The sequence below is a fragment of the Trichoderma atroviride genome, chromosome 1, assembly GCF_020647795.1.
Source record: "Trichoderma atroviride chromosome 1, complete sequence".
Lineage (NCBI taxonomy): Eukaryota > Fungi > Ascomycota > Sordariomycetes > Hypocreales > Hypocreaceae > Trichoderma > Trichoderma atroviride.
In genome coordinates this window covers 2,696,780-2,714,535 of record NC_089400.1, presented here as the reverse complement: position 1 = coordinate 2,714,535, position 17,756 = coordinate 2,696,780, and the positions used below count along the sequence as shown (strand labels likewise).

The 17,756-nt window shown below is 49.9% G+C and overlaps 3 protein-coding genes across 3 annotated transcripts; 1 reads left to right on the top strand and 2 right to left on the bottom strand.

Annotated features, from left to right (window-relative positions):
- Positions 1 to 847: 847 nt before the first annotated feature.
- TrAtP1_001006 (uncharacterized protein) lies at positions 848 to 2,335 on the top strand (the record flags this gene model as incomplete). The annotated part of the gene is made up of 4 exons (XM_014090943.2): positions 848 to 1,340; positions 1,454 to 1,609; positions 1,691 to 2,066; positions 2,152 to 2,335. 4 exons carry the CDS (start codon positions 848 to 850, stop codon positions 2,333 to 2,335), a joined length of 1,209 nt encoding a protein of 402 aa, XP_013946418.2.
- A 947-nt stretch (positions 2,336 to 3,282) lies between these two features.
- On the bottom strand, positions 3,283 to 4,692 carry TrAtP1_001005 (uncharacterized protein; the record flags this gene model as incomplete). Its single annotated transcript, XM_066110820.1, has 2 exons — positions 3,283 to 3,422; positions 4,680 to 4,692. 2 exons carry the CDS (start codon positions 4,690 to 4,692, stop codon positions 3,283 to 3,285), a joined length of 153 nt encoding a protein of 50 aa, XP_065966893.1.
- Positions 4,693 to 7,981: 3,289 nt separating this feature from the next.
- TrAtP1_001004 (uncharacterized protein) lies at positions 7,982 to 10,078 on the bottom strand (the record flags this gene model as incomplete). Its single annotated transcript, XM_014090942.2, has 2 exons — positions 7,982 to 8,724; positions 9,910 to 10,078. The coding sequence occupies 2 exons, from the start codon at positions 10,076 to 10,078 to the stop codon at positions 7,982 to 7,984; spliced, it is 912 nt and encodes a 303-aa protein (XP_013946417.2).
- Between the last annotated feature and the right edge of the window lie 7,678 nt (positions 10,079 to 17,756).

Genomic DNA, 17,756 nt, shown 5'->3' with positions numbered 1-17,756 from the left:
AGATCCACCAGTTAGAGCCACATGCTGTGGAAGAGGCATTTGCATGCAGCATTTTGTCGGTACACCTCATGTAACCCCAGCCTTTAGAAAAGCAGCCCCACGATGCCAATGCTAGTATGTAGCTTGATTCAATGTTTGTACCAGGATTATTCTGTATTCACGCATAGCAATCAATATACAGCAGTATACAACAAGGAGATGAATGCAAAAAACAAAAAAAAAGTAAGAGTGTCTGGAAGGCGCAGTCAGGGTATTTAGAGAAGAAAGTAAGGCAGTATCGATACGCTGCATCACGAGTCGAACTTGCACAATATTCAGCCCAGTCTGCGCAGAGCCTCAATCTTGACATGCGCCTCGCCTCAGGTACCAGAGATGGCTTACCTAATCGTAGCCCGTGCCTAGGCGGTGGGGTTGCCTCGTTCCTTGAAGCATCCGCCATTCAGTCGAAGCAACACCCAGTCCGTAAAGCCACCTCAGGCTACACAAAAATCGACTCCCCTTGCAACGCGAGATCGGGCGGCTTTCTGCCCTTGTGCCAGCGCCCTCGATAACGCTACGCCGAACCTACTTGCCGAGCGCCACACACTGCAGCTTTTTGCTGGCTCCCGCCATAGCCCTGGGACCCTCAGCCTTGCAGCTCCGACCTTTACCCGCAGCCATTCGGCAACTTTCGTCTCTCCCTTGGTTCAGATAAGGACGGTGACGACGACCTCCAGAGCAGGATATCGCGAGCAGTAGAGAAACATCCCCCGCCTCGCCAGAGGAGACTGCACAACTGTCCTTGCTCGACCGCATCATTTGCCATCCACTGTTGGGCCATCACGGAACCCCCCCCGAAACCGCCAGGATGATGCCATCCGCGCACGTCTACGGCCACCACCAGTTCAATCCCCAGGCGGATTCGGCCTGGATGCACCAGCAGGCCGGCCATCACCAACAACAGCACGCACACCAGGCAGCTGCTGCGGCAGCCCAGCAGCAGCAGCAGGCCCAGCAGCAGCAGGCTCAACAGGCCCAGCAACAGGCTCAGCAGCAGCAGCATCAACAGCAGCAAGCTCAGCAACAGCAAGCCCAACAGGCTCAGCAGCAAGCTCAGCAGCAAGCTCAGCAGCAGCCTCACTATGGGCGCATGCCCGGCGGTCACGCCAACGTCAACAACAGCCTTGCCGCTGCTCACGGGCAAGATGGTGGACATGACAACATCTCGGAGGACAATAGGCGGACAATGGCATACATTGCGGACCTTTTGAGCGAAAATACCAGAGAGGCAGCATTGCTGGAGCTCAGCAAGAAGAGGGAACAGGTGCCTGAATTGGCTCTGATACTGTGGCATTCGTTTGGTATGACTCCCTTTTTACCCTCACTCTTTAACTCTGCCCCTCCTCCGCCGCCCCCTTGGTTGTATATTCTTGCTTCAACCCCTTGAATGCGTTGCTGACCTCGGTTCTCACAGGTGTCATGACATCCCTCTTGCAAGAAATCATCTCCGTCTACACGCTTCTCAACCCATCGCAACTCACGGCAGCTGCATCGAATAGAGTATGCAATGCGCTGGCTCTTCTCCAGTGTGTGGCATCCCACAACGATACGCGGACCCTGTTCCTCAACGGTAAGCTACAATCAAAGCTCCCTGGCAGTCTGGTGAAATCGCAGATAAGGTTACAGCATCGCTTACTGACACCCCTGGCAGCGCACATACCTCTCTTCCTCTACCCTTTCCTCAACACGACGTCCAAATCACGACCGTTTGAGTACCTCCGCCTAACAAGCCTAGGCGTCATCGGGGCCCTAGTCAAGAACGACTCTTCCGAGGTCATCAATTTCCTCCTCACGACGGAAATCATCCCACTCTGCCTCCGTATCATGGAGACCGGATCTGAGCTGAGCAAGACTGTTGCCATCTTCATTGTTCAGAAGATACTGCTAGACGACAATGGTCTGAACTACATCTGTGCCACATACGAGCGCTTCTACGCTGTCGGCACAGTCCTGAGTAATATGGTTGCTCAGCTCGTCGAATCCCAGACCGCTCGCCTGCTTAAGCACGTGGTGAGATGCTTCCTTCGGTAAGACTCGCCCAAGGGATTCCCCTACTAGGATTATCACATGATGTTTGAGGAGAGAGCGCCATTCTGACAAGTGATGCTACAGATTGAGTGATAATGCTAGAGCGCGTGAGGCCCTTCGACAATGCCTTCCCGAACCCCTACGAGATGCCACCTTTTCGTCTGTTCTCCGTGACGACGCAGCCACTAAGAGATGCCTTGCTCAACTCCTGATTAACCTCTCCGACAATGTGGTAGATCCTAATTCTGCCGGCGTTTCTGCGCTATAATCGAAACGAAAAGAGGAAAAGAAGAAAGAACAGACGAAACAAAAAAAAAAAAAAAGCCAAGCAGAATAACCGGCACCTTCATTTGCATTGATTGGGGAGATTTACAAGGAGTCTAGACGAACGGTTTTTCACGAAAATTTATGGACGGTATAAATCAGTTCACAAAAAAGTAATCTGCATTATTGATACCCGCAGCTGCTTGGCATTTCCACCGCAGCAAATTTCTTTACATCTTCTTCCAAGGCATCTGACATGGTCTTCTGCCTAGGCGTGCCGCGAAGGATGCGGGAATCTTTTCTCAAGAACCCTAGATGAAATCTGGATCTTGAATGTACCAATTTTTCTTCTTCATAGCCAGGGGTGAGATGGTTCATGCATGCACCGGGGTTGCTGCTTTTCCTTTCCCGCTATGATTTTTTTTTTTTTTATCTTCTTTGTTATTTTGTCCTTTTCATCGTTTCCATCTACGATTCTTACTTCTTCTCTCTTTCGTGTTGAAGAAGAAAGACGTATATTACTGGAATCGGTTTGCATATTCTCGGAGCTTGCGGTATATGATTCTTTTCGAATTACGGGGGGGATACGGTGGACGGGAGGACTGGAAACGGCAGCGAACCTAAGCTCTGCTTTGATTTGCTCATTGTCAACATGGGTATCCTGACATGCCTGTGCGCTTCAATACACTTGAACGGTGTGAAAAGAGCTGCTTTGGATGGCGTCAAGGCGTTGAGTAGCATGGGAGGGTTAGGGACGGAGGTCTTTTCGACAATGCCGAATAAAAAGAAAACAAAAAAAGGTGAACCGGAGTTGGGGGACTCGGCGAGATCGGAGTACATGGAGGGTCTAGATAGGTATGTATGTACGAGTGTGTGTATGTATCGGTAGTGAAAATGTACGTTGTATTTTGTCTGGGTGGATTGGTCCCTATACTCATGGCCTCGCGCGTTTCATCGACCTGCAACGTGCTGTGATGGTGCTCTGCTGATTCGTCTACAGAAAGATCTGGCCCAGGGTCGAGACGACAACGTGGAGAAATCGTGCACGATTCGACAGCATGGGATGGGGCCTGCTTTTCGAACGGGGGCGCCTAGATACGTGCCGTGTTAGTCAAGAAAACGGAGTTTCACAGGGAAGAAAGCACATCACATCACTTTATCTCGCATCGCCAAGTTGAAAAAAGTATGTATGTCAGATTCCACGTTCCATCTCCCTATCCGGGCTAGTTTCACTGGGTCTGGCTTGTCTCTGTCTCTATTTCATTTGCTCGCTTGCTGATTCAACGGTTTCTTGCTTCAAACAGGTAGTAGTAGTAGTGGTGGTAGTAGTAGCAGCTACTGCTGGGAAATGCTATTTCCCACATTTGCCCCCCCTCCCCCTCATCGGGGATCTTTCTTGGACTCTCTTATCTTGCCGAAGAGGCAAGACTTGGCGGAAACAAAGCCGTGGCGAGATGGTGTGTGATTAGTGCGGATCACGAAGGCATGACACGGAAGCAGTTGAATGACTAGCCGGTTGGGTTTTCCTTGTGAGTACAGAGGGGGAGAGCTCGGCCTTGTCTAGTCTGGGCCATGGGCCGGGTATGAGGATGCTTTACCCGGGGACAATCAATGCCCATCCACTCGTTCATCACGCACACTCACGCCACTGCGATATATGACACGACATGGAGAAGGAGTATGGAGGAGGGAAAGCGAGTAAGGGCCAGAGGGGGAAAGGGGGGGGGTGTATGCTTGTTACAATTGCTGCCAATATTCCCTGATTCGATGGGAATAACATCAAAGCTGGCAATGGGTCCCTAGGTATGGGGTCTGGAGTACGATATGTAGGTGATGGGGGTTTGAACCAGAGAGGCTAAAGAGCTACAGATTTTCGCCTTTGTTCACCTCGGAAGTCTCCCGGGTTCCGAGACGCCTAATGGGATTCCGATGGGGGAGAAGGGGGGCGTGTGCTTTTTCTTGTTTATTGTATACAAGCGTGTCTGCAAGAACTTGGTATAACTATCGTCGACTAGGAAGGATCTGAAGAGAGGAGGGGGGCCAAGAGGCAAAATATCAGATGGCAAAAGGAAGGACAAGCAGAGTGGAGAGACAGAGATAGAGAGACCAGACCAGAAAGAGCAATGGCAAGTTTTTTTGTTCCCAGTTGAAGGGTGGGTAAGGGGGGGGGGGTGGAATTGGGGGCCGTTTTGTTTTTTTTTCTTACCTTGATCTTCTTTTCTTATTATTTTCGCCTCTAGCCAAGGTCCCTTTTTAGCTTCTGTTTTTGCCTCCATCGTAGGCCTTTTTTCACACATTAGCGAATCGCCTTTATTGATCTGCTTCCTTTGAAAGTAACGGGTACTTACAGAGAAACTCCATTGAGGGAAAAAAAAAGCAAAAGGCTCGCCTTACTTATACCCACAGACTTTTTACTATTATTATATAGGCAAAAGCTTCTTGTATGAAAATTGTGGAGTGGCCTGAACTTGGTTCTTTGCTGGCTGGGCGTTGCCTAATATGGCAATTCTGATTACAAGCGAGAATGCTTTAACAAACAAAACAAAAAAGTGAATTATGATTCCACAAAGTTTAGGGAATTTGTCTCAAGTGGCCTTTTCTCTAAAGAAAAACAAGACTATACTTGTCCAACATTTTTATCGAATACCCTAATGCAGGGCAGTCAAAACGGCGTTTGTATGTATGGAAAGGAGGGGCAAGAAAGAAGAGGAAGAGAAGAGAAGGGGGGGTGCATATGCTTGCTTTTCCGTCTTTTTTTTTCCCTTCTTCTTTCTCGGTGTATTACATTCTAGACCCATGCAAAATTCCCTCGTCTATCGAACCCTTTTTTCCCCTGCTCTTGCTCCAAAGCTAGAGCGAGGAAGAGGAGCCCGGGGAAGCAGAGGCGGCATATACCTAGCAGAGAGGTGTGTGTGGTGGTGGAGATGGAAGAATTGAGAGAGATGTCACTGCCAAGGAGGACTGGCTTTCTCTGTGTGTTTCTTTTTTTTTTTCTTTCAATCTGTTTACATGTCCTTTTTTGTTTTGTTTTTTGAGTGTAATCACATTTCTTTTGCATGTACTACGTGCTGCTGCTGCTGCTGCTGCTACTACCATGTATCATCCGTTCCAGCGTAACATCATCTCGCCATCTGGATCTATTGGGGGGGGGATACCGGGTCCAAATCTACAAGTATGCAAGGCTCATCCTGTTGCCATGTCCAGGCCATCCATGTCCGTTCCGGGCTCCTCTCGTATATGAATGGCCGTATAAATTATTGCTTACCCGTAATGGACTCGGATGGATTACTCCGTGGACCGCCTGGAACCTCTTTTTTTTTTTTTCCCTTTCTTATACCCCCCGTACTTTGTAAAAAAAAAAAAAAGGCCAGATCCTCAAGGCAGATGCTACCTGTACTAGTATCAATTGAATGGAAGAAATGCTGGTGAACCGAAACATCTGCCGCTTCCTAGGGAGGTCTAGATGCGTGGGTTCTTTTTTTTTCCCTCCTCATCACGATGCCTTTCTTTTGTTTCCCGTATGGACCAGCACAGCACGGGCCTTTTTTTTACACTTTTGCCTTTGGCTCTCGGCGATTGCCTTGCAAGAAAACATACAGGAGAGAAAAAAAAAGGTGTCGGTGATGAAGGACCTCGTTTTAAATGATTCTTCATAGGACTTTGTTTTAGCAGCAGCAGTACCTTGGCATTACGGTGGAATGTCCTCGTTTTTGCGCAAAAGGACACCTCTACCTTGCATACACTTACAAGTAAGCGTCGGCTGTTCAAATCTCGCGGGAGGATCGGGAGGCCTTTTTGCAAGAAAAAACCCCCCCCTTGGAGATTCAGTTTCAGGGACTCTTGTTCACTAAAAATCCGAACCAAGCGCGACAAGGTGAAAATGCTGCCGGGATGCTACAGTACAAATGTCGGGGGGAGAGAAGAGAGAGCGAGGAGCGAGTAAAAGAAAAAAAGCGAGGTTGGAACGGGACAGCGGGAGTGACGGACGGGCCCTGGCGGGACCGGGCGAGCGGCAGCCGGGACCGAGCGATGGGATGGGATGGGCGCCTAGAAGGAAAAAAAAAGACAAAAGAGATATGACAGTGGGTGCAAAGTGGGATGGAGTGGGCAGCAAGCATGAATTGATTGCGTCTTGGCGGGTTTTGAAGGAAAACGGAGGGCATGGGGTTTGGATGCGTATCCCTCGCAACGGTAGCACTGCATGCTGCACTGCACGGACGTACATTGTTGTTGGAACAACTGTCATGATGGTAGCATTCAGGGGACCCGGCCCTTGCGTAGCATCTCTTTGTATCTTGCATGAGGACAAAGTCGGGGGGTCTGTTTTGACGCACTCTCTTTCTTGTCTGGTTGGAATCGAATGTTGTCTCCGTTTTGCTGCAAAGCCGGGGATTTACTCGAAGACGTGTGTCAGTTGTATGATTTGATAACAAAACCACTGTATAAAGACCGTTTGGAATAATCGTATTGGTAATGTTCCGTAAAATGCCATGTAATACGCAACTCATGTATACGACATCTCCTCAAGCTCAATGTAACTTGAACAACTTACACATGCATGTACGCGCTCCGAAACAGCATCACCGCTGCTCGTACCCATTCAACCACTAGTAAAGACAGAAGAAAAGAAGAGAAAAGAAAAAAGCCCATCTTTTCATCCTCGCCATTTCATGTGTTACAAAAGCACAAGAAGGAAAAGTGCCTGGCGCCATGATCCGAGGCAGGCATCATCTGCTAGATCCGGCGCTCTCTACGATAGCGTGAGCTGAGATTGGGGGGAAAAAGAAAAAAGAGGGTGTGAGAAAAAACAAGAATCAAGCCAATACGCAAAAAAAGACACACACATACAATGAGGCATTTCTGTCAAAGATGCAATAACCCACCCAAGTGGCCTCCATTGTTCCTTCCAAAAAAAAAAAAAAACTGCAAAGAAATCCTCCCCTCTCTCCCAGCCACAACTCAAAAAAAGAGAGGGACGACCGTTGTGCAATTTGTAATTTCGCCTTGCTGCAAGTTCAGTTTTAACAGCAACGGCCGATCCTACGCGATTCCGCGATTAGTTGGCTCGTTTGAGTAGTACCATGTACAGAGGTATTTCAAGTCCACTGGGAAATCCTTCTCTCTTCCTGCCGGACTTCGGGGCCCCAAGCGCCATGCGCATCATGCCACTTTAAATCTCCTAGTTCTTGATGAGCCACCGCTAGCAAAGCATAGCAGGTTTGTTTTGCTGTGAATCAAAACTACGCTGTTTCGACATGTCATAATGAGTCAATTGCCGGCTGTTATTGTATCAGATAGGGCTCTCCCGTCTTTCCTAGCTGCATTAACGCAGAGCGGGATGCTGGTGCTAGTATTACAATGGAAAGGGTGATACGGAGTATTGCCCCATTGCCAAGCCCGAGACACTGCTGCTGCTAGTTGCGATTGTTGTGATGACACGCAGTCACAGATGGTTATACAGAGATTTGACAGGTTTACTTGACGCCTCGTTAAGCGAAGGATTGGAGAGGGCGGGTTCACAGTGGGGGGAGCATCTTGTTTGTATTTCCCTGCTTTTTTTTTTCTTCTTGTCCTACGGGATCAACGCTAACCAGAATCCTTTGTTTCTTTTTTATTTTGCCTTGTACAGCATACTCATACGGCCCTCCTTCTATGGGGACGTGTACTTGTAGCCAAACTGCTCCTTGCCGGCGTCGACAAGCTTCTTGGCCTCGGCAATGGCAGCGGCCTGCTCTGCACTGGGGCCCTTTCGCGGATCCAGCATGGGCGGGTTGGGCACCGCAAAGCCTCGCTGCACCGCAGGGCGATCCCACAGCCGCAGCAGCCAGGCCTTGACGTTGGGGAACATGTCGTGGGACGTGGTGGTGGAGAGTTCCAGGCCGTTGACCCAGCCCACAAAGGCAATGTCGGCGATGCTATACTTGCCGCGGCCCTCGCCCACCAGGTAGTCGCGGTCCTTGAGGCGGTTGTCGAGGATGCCGTACAGGCGCTCCGTCTCGCCCACGTAGCGCTGCATGCCGTAGGGCACCTTTTCCTTGGCGAAGCGCACAAAGTGGCCGGCCTGGCCCTGCATGGGGCCGACGCCGCCGTGCTGGAAGCCGATCCAGGCCTCGGCGCGCGTGTAGTCGTCGGCATCGACGGGCCACGAGAAGAGGTGCTTGGTGTCGTAGCGGCGCGTCAGGTAGCCCAGGATGGCGTTGCCCTCAAAGACGGCCAGGCCCTTGTTGTCGTGGTCGACAATGGCGGGGATGCGGCCGTTGGGGTTGATGGCCGTGAACCAGGGCTCCTTTTGCACGTTTGTGCTAATGTTGCAGCCCTGCCATGTATACTCGAGGCCGTATGCCTCTTTGAGCTCCTCCAGCAGGATGCTGGCCTTGACGCCGTTGGGGGTGCCTGTCCTAGTCAGCGACTGATGTTCAAATTGTATGCGGACAAGGAGCCCCGGGGGGGTTCCCCGAGACTATTGAATTTTGCCCACAATGTGTAGACAGGCACTTGCACTGCCGTCAAATAGACGAGGAGGCGTTGATGGACGGAAAAGAGAGGAATGATTAAAAGGCCAGATACGACTTGTATCCTGGCCAAACAAGGAAAATAAGGGCTTTTTCTCTTCCCTCTTTGTTTTATCAATTCGGGCGCAGGGACAAGGCTAGGGTCGAGATAAACAGAAGAAAAAAAGGCCATGTGATGCGTTTGCCCACCTTGCCGAAACCTTTGGCGAGATGAGACGAGATGATGGGAAGAATGAGCGGGCAGCAATGGCAGCATTTGCTCAATCCGGGATTATTTGTTTGTTGCAATAAACCCGAGATGAGCCATCTGGTGCATCTGCCGAGGATGCCACGGTGTAGATGCCGGCAAGCAGCTGCGCTTTGACATGATACGATACCCAGGCACTCGCTTAAGAGTATCATGATGCCGCCTTGTTCCCCAAACTCTTCAACTCGAGTACGTCATTGCCATGGCCAGCATAGCCCATCAATATCATCGCGGCAAGGCAAGGCAAGACGAACGCACAGACAGAGTAAGCTGTCCATCTCGCCATCCAGGTTCGCAGCTCGTGCCGACTCCGGAGACAAGCAGTCCAACTGCAGGTACCGGGGGTGTGGCATGAGGGTTTGGCTCTGGAGACAAGGGAACAGAGCAGGGCAGAGGCGATTTGTGGCGGTTCGCCTTTGCCCGTGGCCCGTGATGCCTCGCCAGGCGGCATAAAGATGCCCTTGCTCCTGAGTGATGCTCGTAAACCATGGGCCAGAGCGGCTAGCCACTAGGCAGCTGTACTCTAACTGTAGCAGCATAAAGGCGGGAGGGAGAGTTGAAAAGCAAGGTCTGTGTGCTTGGGGGGGGGAGGATGAGAAGGATTTCCAAGGCCTTGTACGATCCTCGTAGGGAGTACAAAAGTCGGCGAGGCAGGGCACGGGCAGGGCAAAGAGTACCGAGTACGACGTGAATACAGCGCTATGCGAAGAAGAAAGGCCGTTTGATGGGGGAACAGACGATGATTTGTGACTTGTCCAGCTGTGGGGGAACTGGCAAGTTCCTGTGCCAGCCCGACTGCTAGCTTCAACTGCTACTTACCCCAGGTCAAGAGCTCAATGCCCTTTGTGGCGAGCAGGCCGGTCGGTTTGGCAGCCATTGATGCCGAGCTTGCGTTGTTGGGTGCGGTGAAGAGCTGTTGCAGCGGATCCGACAGCGTCAGGAGCAGCGTCGACGTGAAGTTGACGAGGTTGGACAGAGAAAAGGCCATTGGGCGGGTTTGGAGAGGCAATTGGTTAAGTACTGCAGCAACTTGGAGTCCAGCGCTGTGCCGCCGCCTCTTTTACCCCTCCGCAGCTGTCCATCAGAGCTCCCCAGCCTGTTGCTCAGTGACTGCTGCTGCTACAGGCTGCTCACCCATTGCGTGGCGCTGTTCTGGTAGCGAGACAGGCGAGGGGATTTGTCAGGATGGGGGGGGGCATGCAACGCAACGTATTACACATCAGCGCCGCCATTACATAAACTCGGCGAGACTGCGAAGCGTGAAACAAGCAAAAGGGCTGATATAATCAGCGGTTAGATAAGCAGCGGAAAGGATTGGCGAGCAACGGGTCTGACACATAGCCGCGCGCTCTCCTATTTCGTATGCTGCTGCTGTGAGGAAATTCCTATAGCAGTAGTATTCCCCATCTCAGCCTTGTTGCAGTCCGACCGCTTCTTCTTGGGCAACTGTCATACAATTCCTCAAAGGAGCAAGGCGAAGAAACAGCCAGGTAGTATCTACAGCACACTATACCTAAAGGCTTCGGCTTTTTGTGCTACCAGGGTTGCGGGCTCAGCGCCGGCAAGTGAGCGTCTCGTCCAAGGGTCGCTGCCTTTCCACGTGGCAGCGAGATTTGCACAAAGCAGCGCTATGCTGGACCAACTGACAGCTTACGGCACGGTACCTGGACATCACGGTGTCAAATGCTCACCACCAAGGTACTGTACTTGTAGCTGCCAGTAATGCTGTAGCCCACCCCAACAGAACGTGATATTGCAAGTGGTGCTACGTAGCACCCGCCACGGCAGTCCCCGGTTTTATGCGTGCTGGAGATTCTTGGCATCCCGAGTTCGGTATCTGGGCTGTTGGTACTTTGGCTATCGGTCCTTGTTACAAGAGCCTAAAAAACAAGAGCCGTGATAATGAATCAAGCGAGCCATGTTGAAACATTCTACAATGAGTAAGACACCAGGGGGGGGGGGGCCCCAAAAAAGAAACTCGGATCTGCGTATCCGTCAAGCCACTAAAATCTCCCTCCCAGTCGCTAACTCGCCCGACGGGCAATTTGGACGGCATCCTGAGCAGCCCGTGGCTCCGCCTATAAACCCCGCCGGCGAATAATTGAGTTGCCGGATATCGCTTGGCCTTTGAGGGGAGGATAGAGAGGATTGCCAGGCCTATCATCGTACGAGGGGGGGGACGTGCACTTGTCTTTTTTTTTTTTGTTCCCTGCTGCAGACACGCCTAACAGGTATAAATGAACAGGGACAGATGCAAAAATAGAAGACTTGATGGGCACCGGGGATTGGTTCTGTGGGAAGAAAAAAAACGCCGGTGCCGGTGCAGCGAAGAAGAACAGGGCCAGAAGACGGGACAAGATAGTCCGCGCAGGGAGGATCAACGGGCAAAAAAAGAAAGACTGACATTACGGAGTGCGCGAGAGAGAGGCAGAAAGAGGCAGAAAGAGGGAAAAGAGTGGACAGGGAGGGAGTGTGGGATGGACGATGAGAAGCGAGGCAAAGTAGGTACAGAGCACATACGTATATACGAGCAGCATCCATCATCTACAGCACCTCGACGACGACTCCGGTATAGATGGGCATGCTCCATGGCCCTGTCCAGATCCAAACGCAATGGCCGCTCGTTCGTTCCCAGCTCCCAACTTTCTTGCCAGCATCGCATCGCATCGCACCGAACGCAAAGGCCAGACCCCACGGGCTGACCCCCCGGAGCCCATTTCGCCGGGACGGCGCACAATGGAGCAGAAAGAGGGAATAGAGCAGCAGCAGAGGGAACCAAAGAATCCTCAAACAATCTCGTCAACGACCCCTAGTTCTTGCACTAGGTACATGAGGCATGTATGTAGGCGCGCAAGATTCTTCCACAACGGTAGACGTGCATGAAGCTGTGCATCTGTAGTTTGACGCACCCTATACTCATATGCATTCATACATCTGGTAGCCCGTACATATGTCGTATATACTGGTACATGGACGCAAAGATATTGCGCTTTTTATTTTTATTTTGTTTTTTTGTCTAGTACGTGCACAAGTTGAAAATTCAAGCAGGGGGACAGAGAAATAGGGAAATGCGAGAATGCGAAAAGTTCTAAACTTATGCGCAAACAATCTTGACAATCAATCAGTGTAAGCAGGTGTTCATGCCATGTCTCGTTACTTGTCCCCGCTTACACCAGCACCTGCTTGTGGGATGCGAGATACGAACCACATCCATCGAGTCAGGTCTACGAGATGCCAAGTCCTACATGACTACCCATCAACCGGATTGAAAATCTGCCCTCCATTCCGCCTGCAGCATCATGTCTATCCGTCTGTCGGTCCCGTTCGGCGTCCCCTTCTTTTCAGCTTCCTTTGCATCAGCCTTTCAAGCGTGTGCAGCACGTCGCATTGCGTCCGTCTTGTTCCCCATCCATATCGCCAGTACAAAATCCCAAAATCCCATATCCCATCGGCATCGCTGCGCCCATTATCTATACCTGGGTGGGGGGGGGGGGGGATTGGGGGGATTTCCGGGGGATTTTTTTTGGATTTTGTTTGCCTTCCCTTTATAAGCAGTAGTAGCTGTAGAAAATACCAAGCCAACACTCTCAAACAAACAAGTAAAAAGAAAGATGGAAGCGAGAGGAAAAAGAATCCTTCCCCGCCTACACGTCCGGACCACGCCCGGAGAGAGACCAAGAATAGAGAGAGTGTGCAAAAAGGTAATGTATGTACATAGTGTAGATGTGATATGCACGCCGTGTTGAAAATAGTGTAGCGTGTAATAGCAGGTATTTTTGGCCAGAAAGAGGCGCAGTCCACAGATCTCTGGACTGACTCGACCGGGCGCGTATTTTAGAAGAAGAGATATTACGGAGCAATGGCTAGCAAACCTGCACTTGCTGATCAGCAGCACCCCCCCAAGGTGTTATAAAAAGAACAAGTCGAAGCAATTACTAAACTCACGATAATAATATCCTGCTACCACTGCCACTGCTAGTAAAATTTGCAGGAACATGATGCCATGAATTAGCTGATCCTTCATCTTTGGCCTCTCTGATATTCCCGTGCCTTGTGGAATCCAATCCATGCCCTGCCGCGTGTAAACGCTGCTCGGCTAGTAAACATCAAGCCAAGCCTGGACAAACAGAGTAAATCGTAACTCGGCTCCATTGCTCCATCTCTTTAGTCTGCTCCATATTCCAGTAGGTACCTACAAAAGGCTACACATACAAGCAGGAATCACGGCAGCAATACGATACACCCCTCTCGTCGTCCTCTGCCTAGAGCTGCCATACTTGTTGTAGATGCCCTCGCTTCCATCATCGTCACTTTTTCTTCTTCCCCTCCTTGTTCCCGTGCGGCCAGGCCCCAGCCAAGCGTCGCATTTGCTTATCCCATCTGCTTCATCTGGGCCATCACATCAAGGATTGAACATCTTTCACCCCTCCCTGACCCCTACCCAAACACCTTGATGAGCAACAACAGAGGCAGAAAGAGAGACGAAGACAACGACCCTCGAAAAAACGTGGCCATCCCGCCGGCCCTTGTTCCATCCTAAATCCTGCGATACCCTTTGCACGTGTCTGGATCCAAGTGTTGCGACGCAGATTGACTTTTTAGCCTCTTTTTCTATTCCATGACGGAATATGACTTTTGCACGTTCCAACATCACACACGCCCCCCCCCTTCCTGTCTAGTGCTGTAGCATTTTCATCCAAGACATGATTGTTTCTGTCTCTCCTTTTTCCCTGTCTCTCTCTTGCATCATCATCTCCAAGAAAATAAACCCTGCCTATATTAAAGATTGATTGTAGCATTTTTCTACCCATACGCCTCATTGTATCCTGTAGAAAACCCCCGTTCGTTCCAGCCTCCTCCATTTTTCCGGTATGAGTTGTGCCGCTCACATGGCGAACATGGGGGGCACTCACGCGACAATGCGCGATGTGGCCCCAAAACCCCAAAAACCCCCCCATTCTGGGCAAAAGATAATTTCACGTCGCCCTACTGGTAGGCGGTAGATTGTATACCGACTGGCCATGGTTGTTTGCTAGCCACCCAAGCCCTCCTTTGGGAGATGGGCAAGATACAAAAAAAGCAACACAATACCCACAGGGCAAAAGGCAGGCCATGGGAATAATTAGGAAACAATTGATCTGAAGCAGGGAAGCGAACGAAATGTGCTAGTAATTAGAAAATAGACTCGGTGCAAATCCAAGCCCGAGCCGGCGTCTATTCTTGACTTTTCTTTTTCCAACCAACACGCCCAGCTCGCCACAGCGTGCATCATTGCCCGTTGATGCGAGGCACAAAGAGAGAGGCAGAGACAAACTATCCTTCTGTATACGCCTGCGGGATACTGCTACCGTACACGATGTGACGCAACTCGTCCCCATCGGCCAGACTTTACTCTGTGTAGATAGTTGTACAGGTTTTGCCTCGATAGCAATTACACGTACTCGCACGCCCACATCCACCCTAGAGCTGAAACCAAAAAAGCTGCCAATACCTACCTGAACTTTACATATGCATGCGTCACTTTTTCTCCAATGTCCTGTGATGCAACACAAGAAATGAACTGAACATGCGGCCCAAAAGTTCAGCTCAGCTCAGCCGCATGGCTCAGCTCAAGCGGTTTTTTTTTAGCGAACGGGTGGGAGGAGTACTTGGAGAAAAAAAAAAAAAAAAAAGATTCCACAGCCGCACTTCTAGATGATTGCCTTCATAGGAAAGGGAGTGGAAGAATGGAACAAGCCTGCAGAAGCGCATCGAAAGACTTTTTCCCTTTTGTCATGTCTGAGACACATTATTGTATACAGTAGGTAGAAATGGAAGCTGGAGAAACCCCAGGCTAGCGGCAATGCAAGTGCTGGAGCCAACAACATTGCAAACGCAGCAAAGCGCCCAAACTCGCCAATCTTGCCCATTGGTCGCCTGTGTCCCAGAAAGCATGGTTTTTGATCTTGTTGGTTCCAAAGTGGGTTTCATGACGGTTTGCAAAATCCCCATCATCTCTCTGTTGGTACTTTGTGTTGCTTTTGGAATTTGTACAGTCCCAGGGCTGGGGTTTCAAAGCATCTTGGTCATCCTCCACACTCCAAATGAGCAGAACCCAGAACCCAGAACCAAGAACCAAGAATCCACGTCCTGCCACAGCAAGAAACCGGGGGGGGCGCATGGACGGGCGAGGGTCAGCAACCGCTGAATCCATCCATCTCGCAGCAAGTTACCAAGTAAATCTCGCCATCGCAAATACCTGGCCAAACCAGCCCGCCTCCCCGCAAATCTCAGGCGTAAACCGTCAAAACAGCCACCCGTACACACACACGCCTGCTGCACATCTCTCTCGAAACAGCAACCCAAGCGACCCGACAAACCAAAGAGTTTCCCCAAAAAAAGGAGGTTTTGACAACTCAGCCACAAACCACAAATCCATGCCGATGCAACTGCTACCATGAACCCTTGCATCATCTCTCTCTCTTCACCCCCTCACTGCAACCCCATGGTGAGAAAAAACGTATCTTGGAGGGAGTGTGTGTGATGAACCACTCGACAATTGAAGACGCAAAAGAAGGCTTTTACACACACACTCTCAAGAGACACTGCCGATGCCAAAAGCCGGGCCCCTGCCTGCCACATTCCCCAAAACGACACAAACCAGGCACAAGGAACCGGTCCGCTAATGCTGCTCTGAAACGTGCGAGAAGCGTGGCATTTTGGGGCTTTCTTTTTTAGGTAGAGGTGTGTGTGTGTGTGGTGGTGTGAGATGAAGTTTGGAAGCCATAGACGATGTTTGAAAGGCCCATGTGGTCGCTCGCAATCTCTGCCTTTTTTCACTAGTACTTCTTTTCTATGCTTAAAGTAGCTATTTGGTAAGCCTCTAGAATTATTACGGTAATTTTTTGAAAAAAAAATAGTAGCATAACAGCATAACAGCAGCAAATTATCACAACACCAGCACTGGCAGCAAAATCATACCCTGCTCAACTCTCGCCGGCGCATCTCATTGCCACGCGCCCTTGGCCGGCTCGCGCAATCCTTCCATCTTGTCACCCTGTCGGAAGGATTCAACTCGCCACGCCGTTCCATCTCTTGGTTTTTTTGCTGCCTGCTGTTTGATGGATGACGATGCAATCTGTGTGAATCCCTCCGTAGGGCCCGGTTGGGGTCGCCGACGCAGGTGAAGGTGAAAAATACAGAGATACCAAAAGAGAGGTTTGATAGAAAAAAGAAGAAAAAAACCAAATAAACAAGTAAATAAGTAGATAAATAAAAGAAAGGAATAAATAAAATAGCTGCAGTCTCAATCTATCATCATCTTTTGCCATCTTCCTCTATACTCTAACCCTTCTCATGCTTCATCACCAATTCTTGTTTTTGCTTTACCTTCATCCCACTTACATCGCCGATGAAAGAGACTAATACGGACACCAAATCAATCCAAATACTCCGTGACAAAACAAAAAAAAAAAGATAAAACGAGCACAATATGCAAGAGAGTCCAGATGAGGTGCCGTCAACTCTATCCGGCGCCCTGACAGGGCCCTCCCCCCCTCCACTCCAAAATCCCAATCATCACCCCATATGCCGGCAAACCAGGGGTCTCTTCATTTACTCAATTCATTCAATTCGTTTTTTTGGGGGGCCTGGCTACTTGTACCCAAATAAACCTGCCCACGACCCAAACAGACAACCAAGCAGAACTGCTTTTCCAAACTCCACTTGCCTGTCAGTTCCGGCAAATCCTCATCCCCATGCTTGCCCCCCCGTTCTGCTGCTACGGTATATTTTGGCTCTACTTATAAGTAGATGTACACACTTTGCCTGTATACGACACCGGCCTTCTCCAAAGGAGAAAGCTATGGCGAGACCATCACCAATTCCTGACCGATCTCAATAAAGCCAAACCTATCGTCATTTTTCCATGGGGGGAAAGAAAAAAATCAAGAACATGGACAAGAAAAAAAAGACGGCGCTACTAAGCCAATCTTCGTCCCGTTGACAAAAAATGCCTACCTAGGTAGGTACTGTGAAATGACAATGACAAAAAGATGGGGCGACGATCCGCGCAGGGCAATGGCAATTAATTATAGCTGCCGCGTCGTCAATCGTCAGATAAATAAGGAGGGGTGTTTAAAAAAAAAAAACTAGCTTTTGGAGAACAAGGAAATTGAAGAAGAATAAAAAAAAACATCACAGCGAATTCACAGTTTTGCACATTGGGCAATTCTTTTTCTTTTTTCTTACCCCACAATCTTTTTCACTCTTTCGCAAATCAAACAACATCCCCGTCCAGACGAGGGTCTCTCTCTCTCAAACAGTGATGAGAATTACATTCTGGTCCCGTCCCCAAAGCATAGACCACGTCATATTATTTTCCCTTCCTCTTGATCCACTCATGCATCACACGATGGCCTCGTGCAATGTCCTTCCTCTGTGATTCAATCTTTTTTTACTTGTACACCCATGCTTTCTTCTTCTTCTTCCCTGCACAGGTAGTACTGCTACTGCTAGCAAACAGCAATTGCAGCATCTCACTCACACAAATCGAAAACCAAGGTGGCAACCCGTGGCAAAACGAACCCCAGCCCAAAGCCCAAAGAGAATCGATCCACAACATGGGTCGGACACTCACTTTCACACCCGCGGCACAGAAGAAGAATAGCAGCAATGCTGTAGAATCT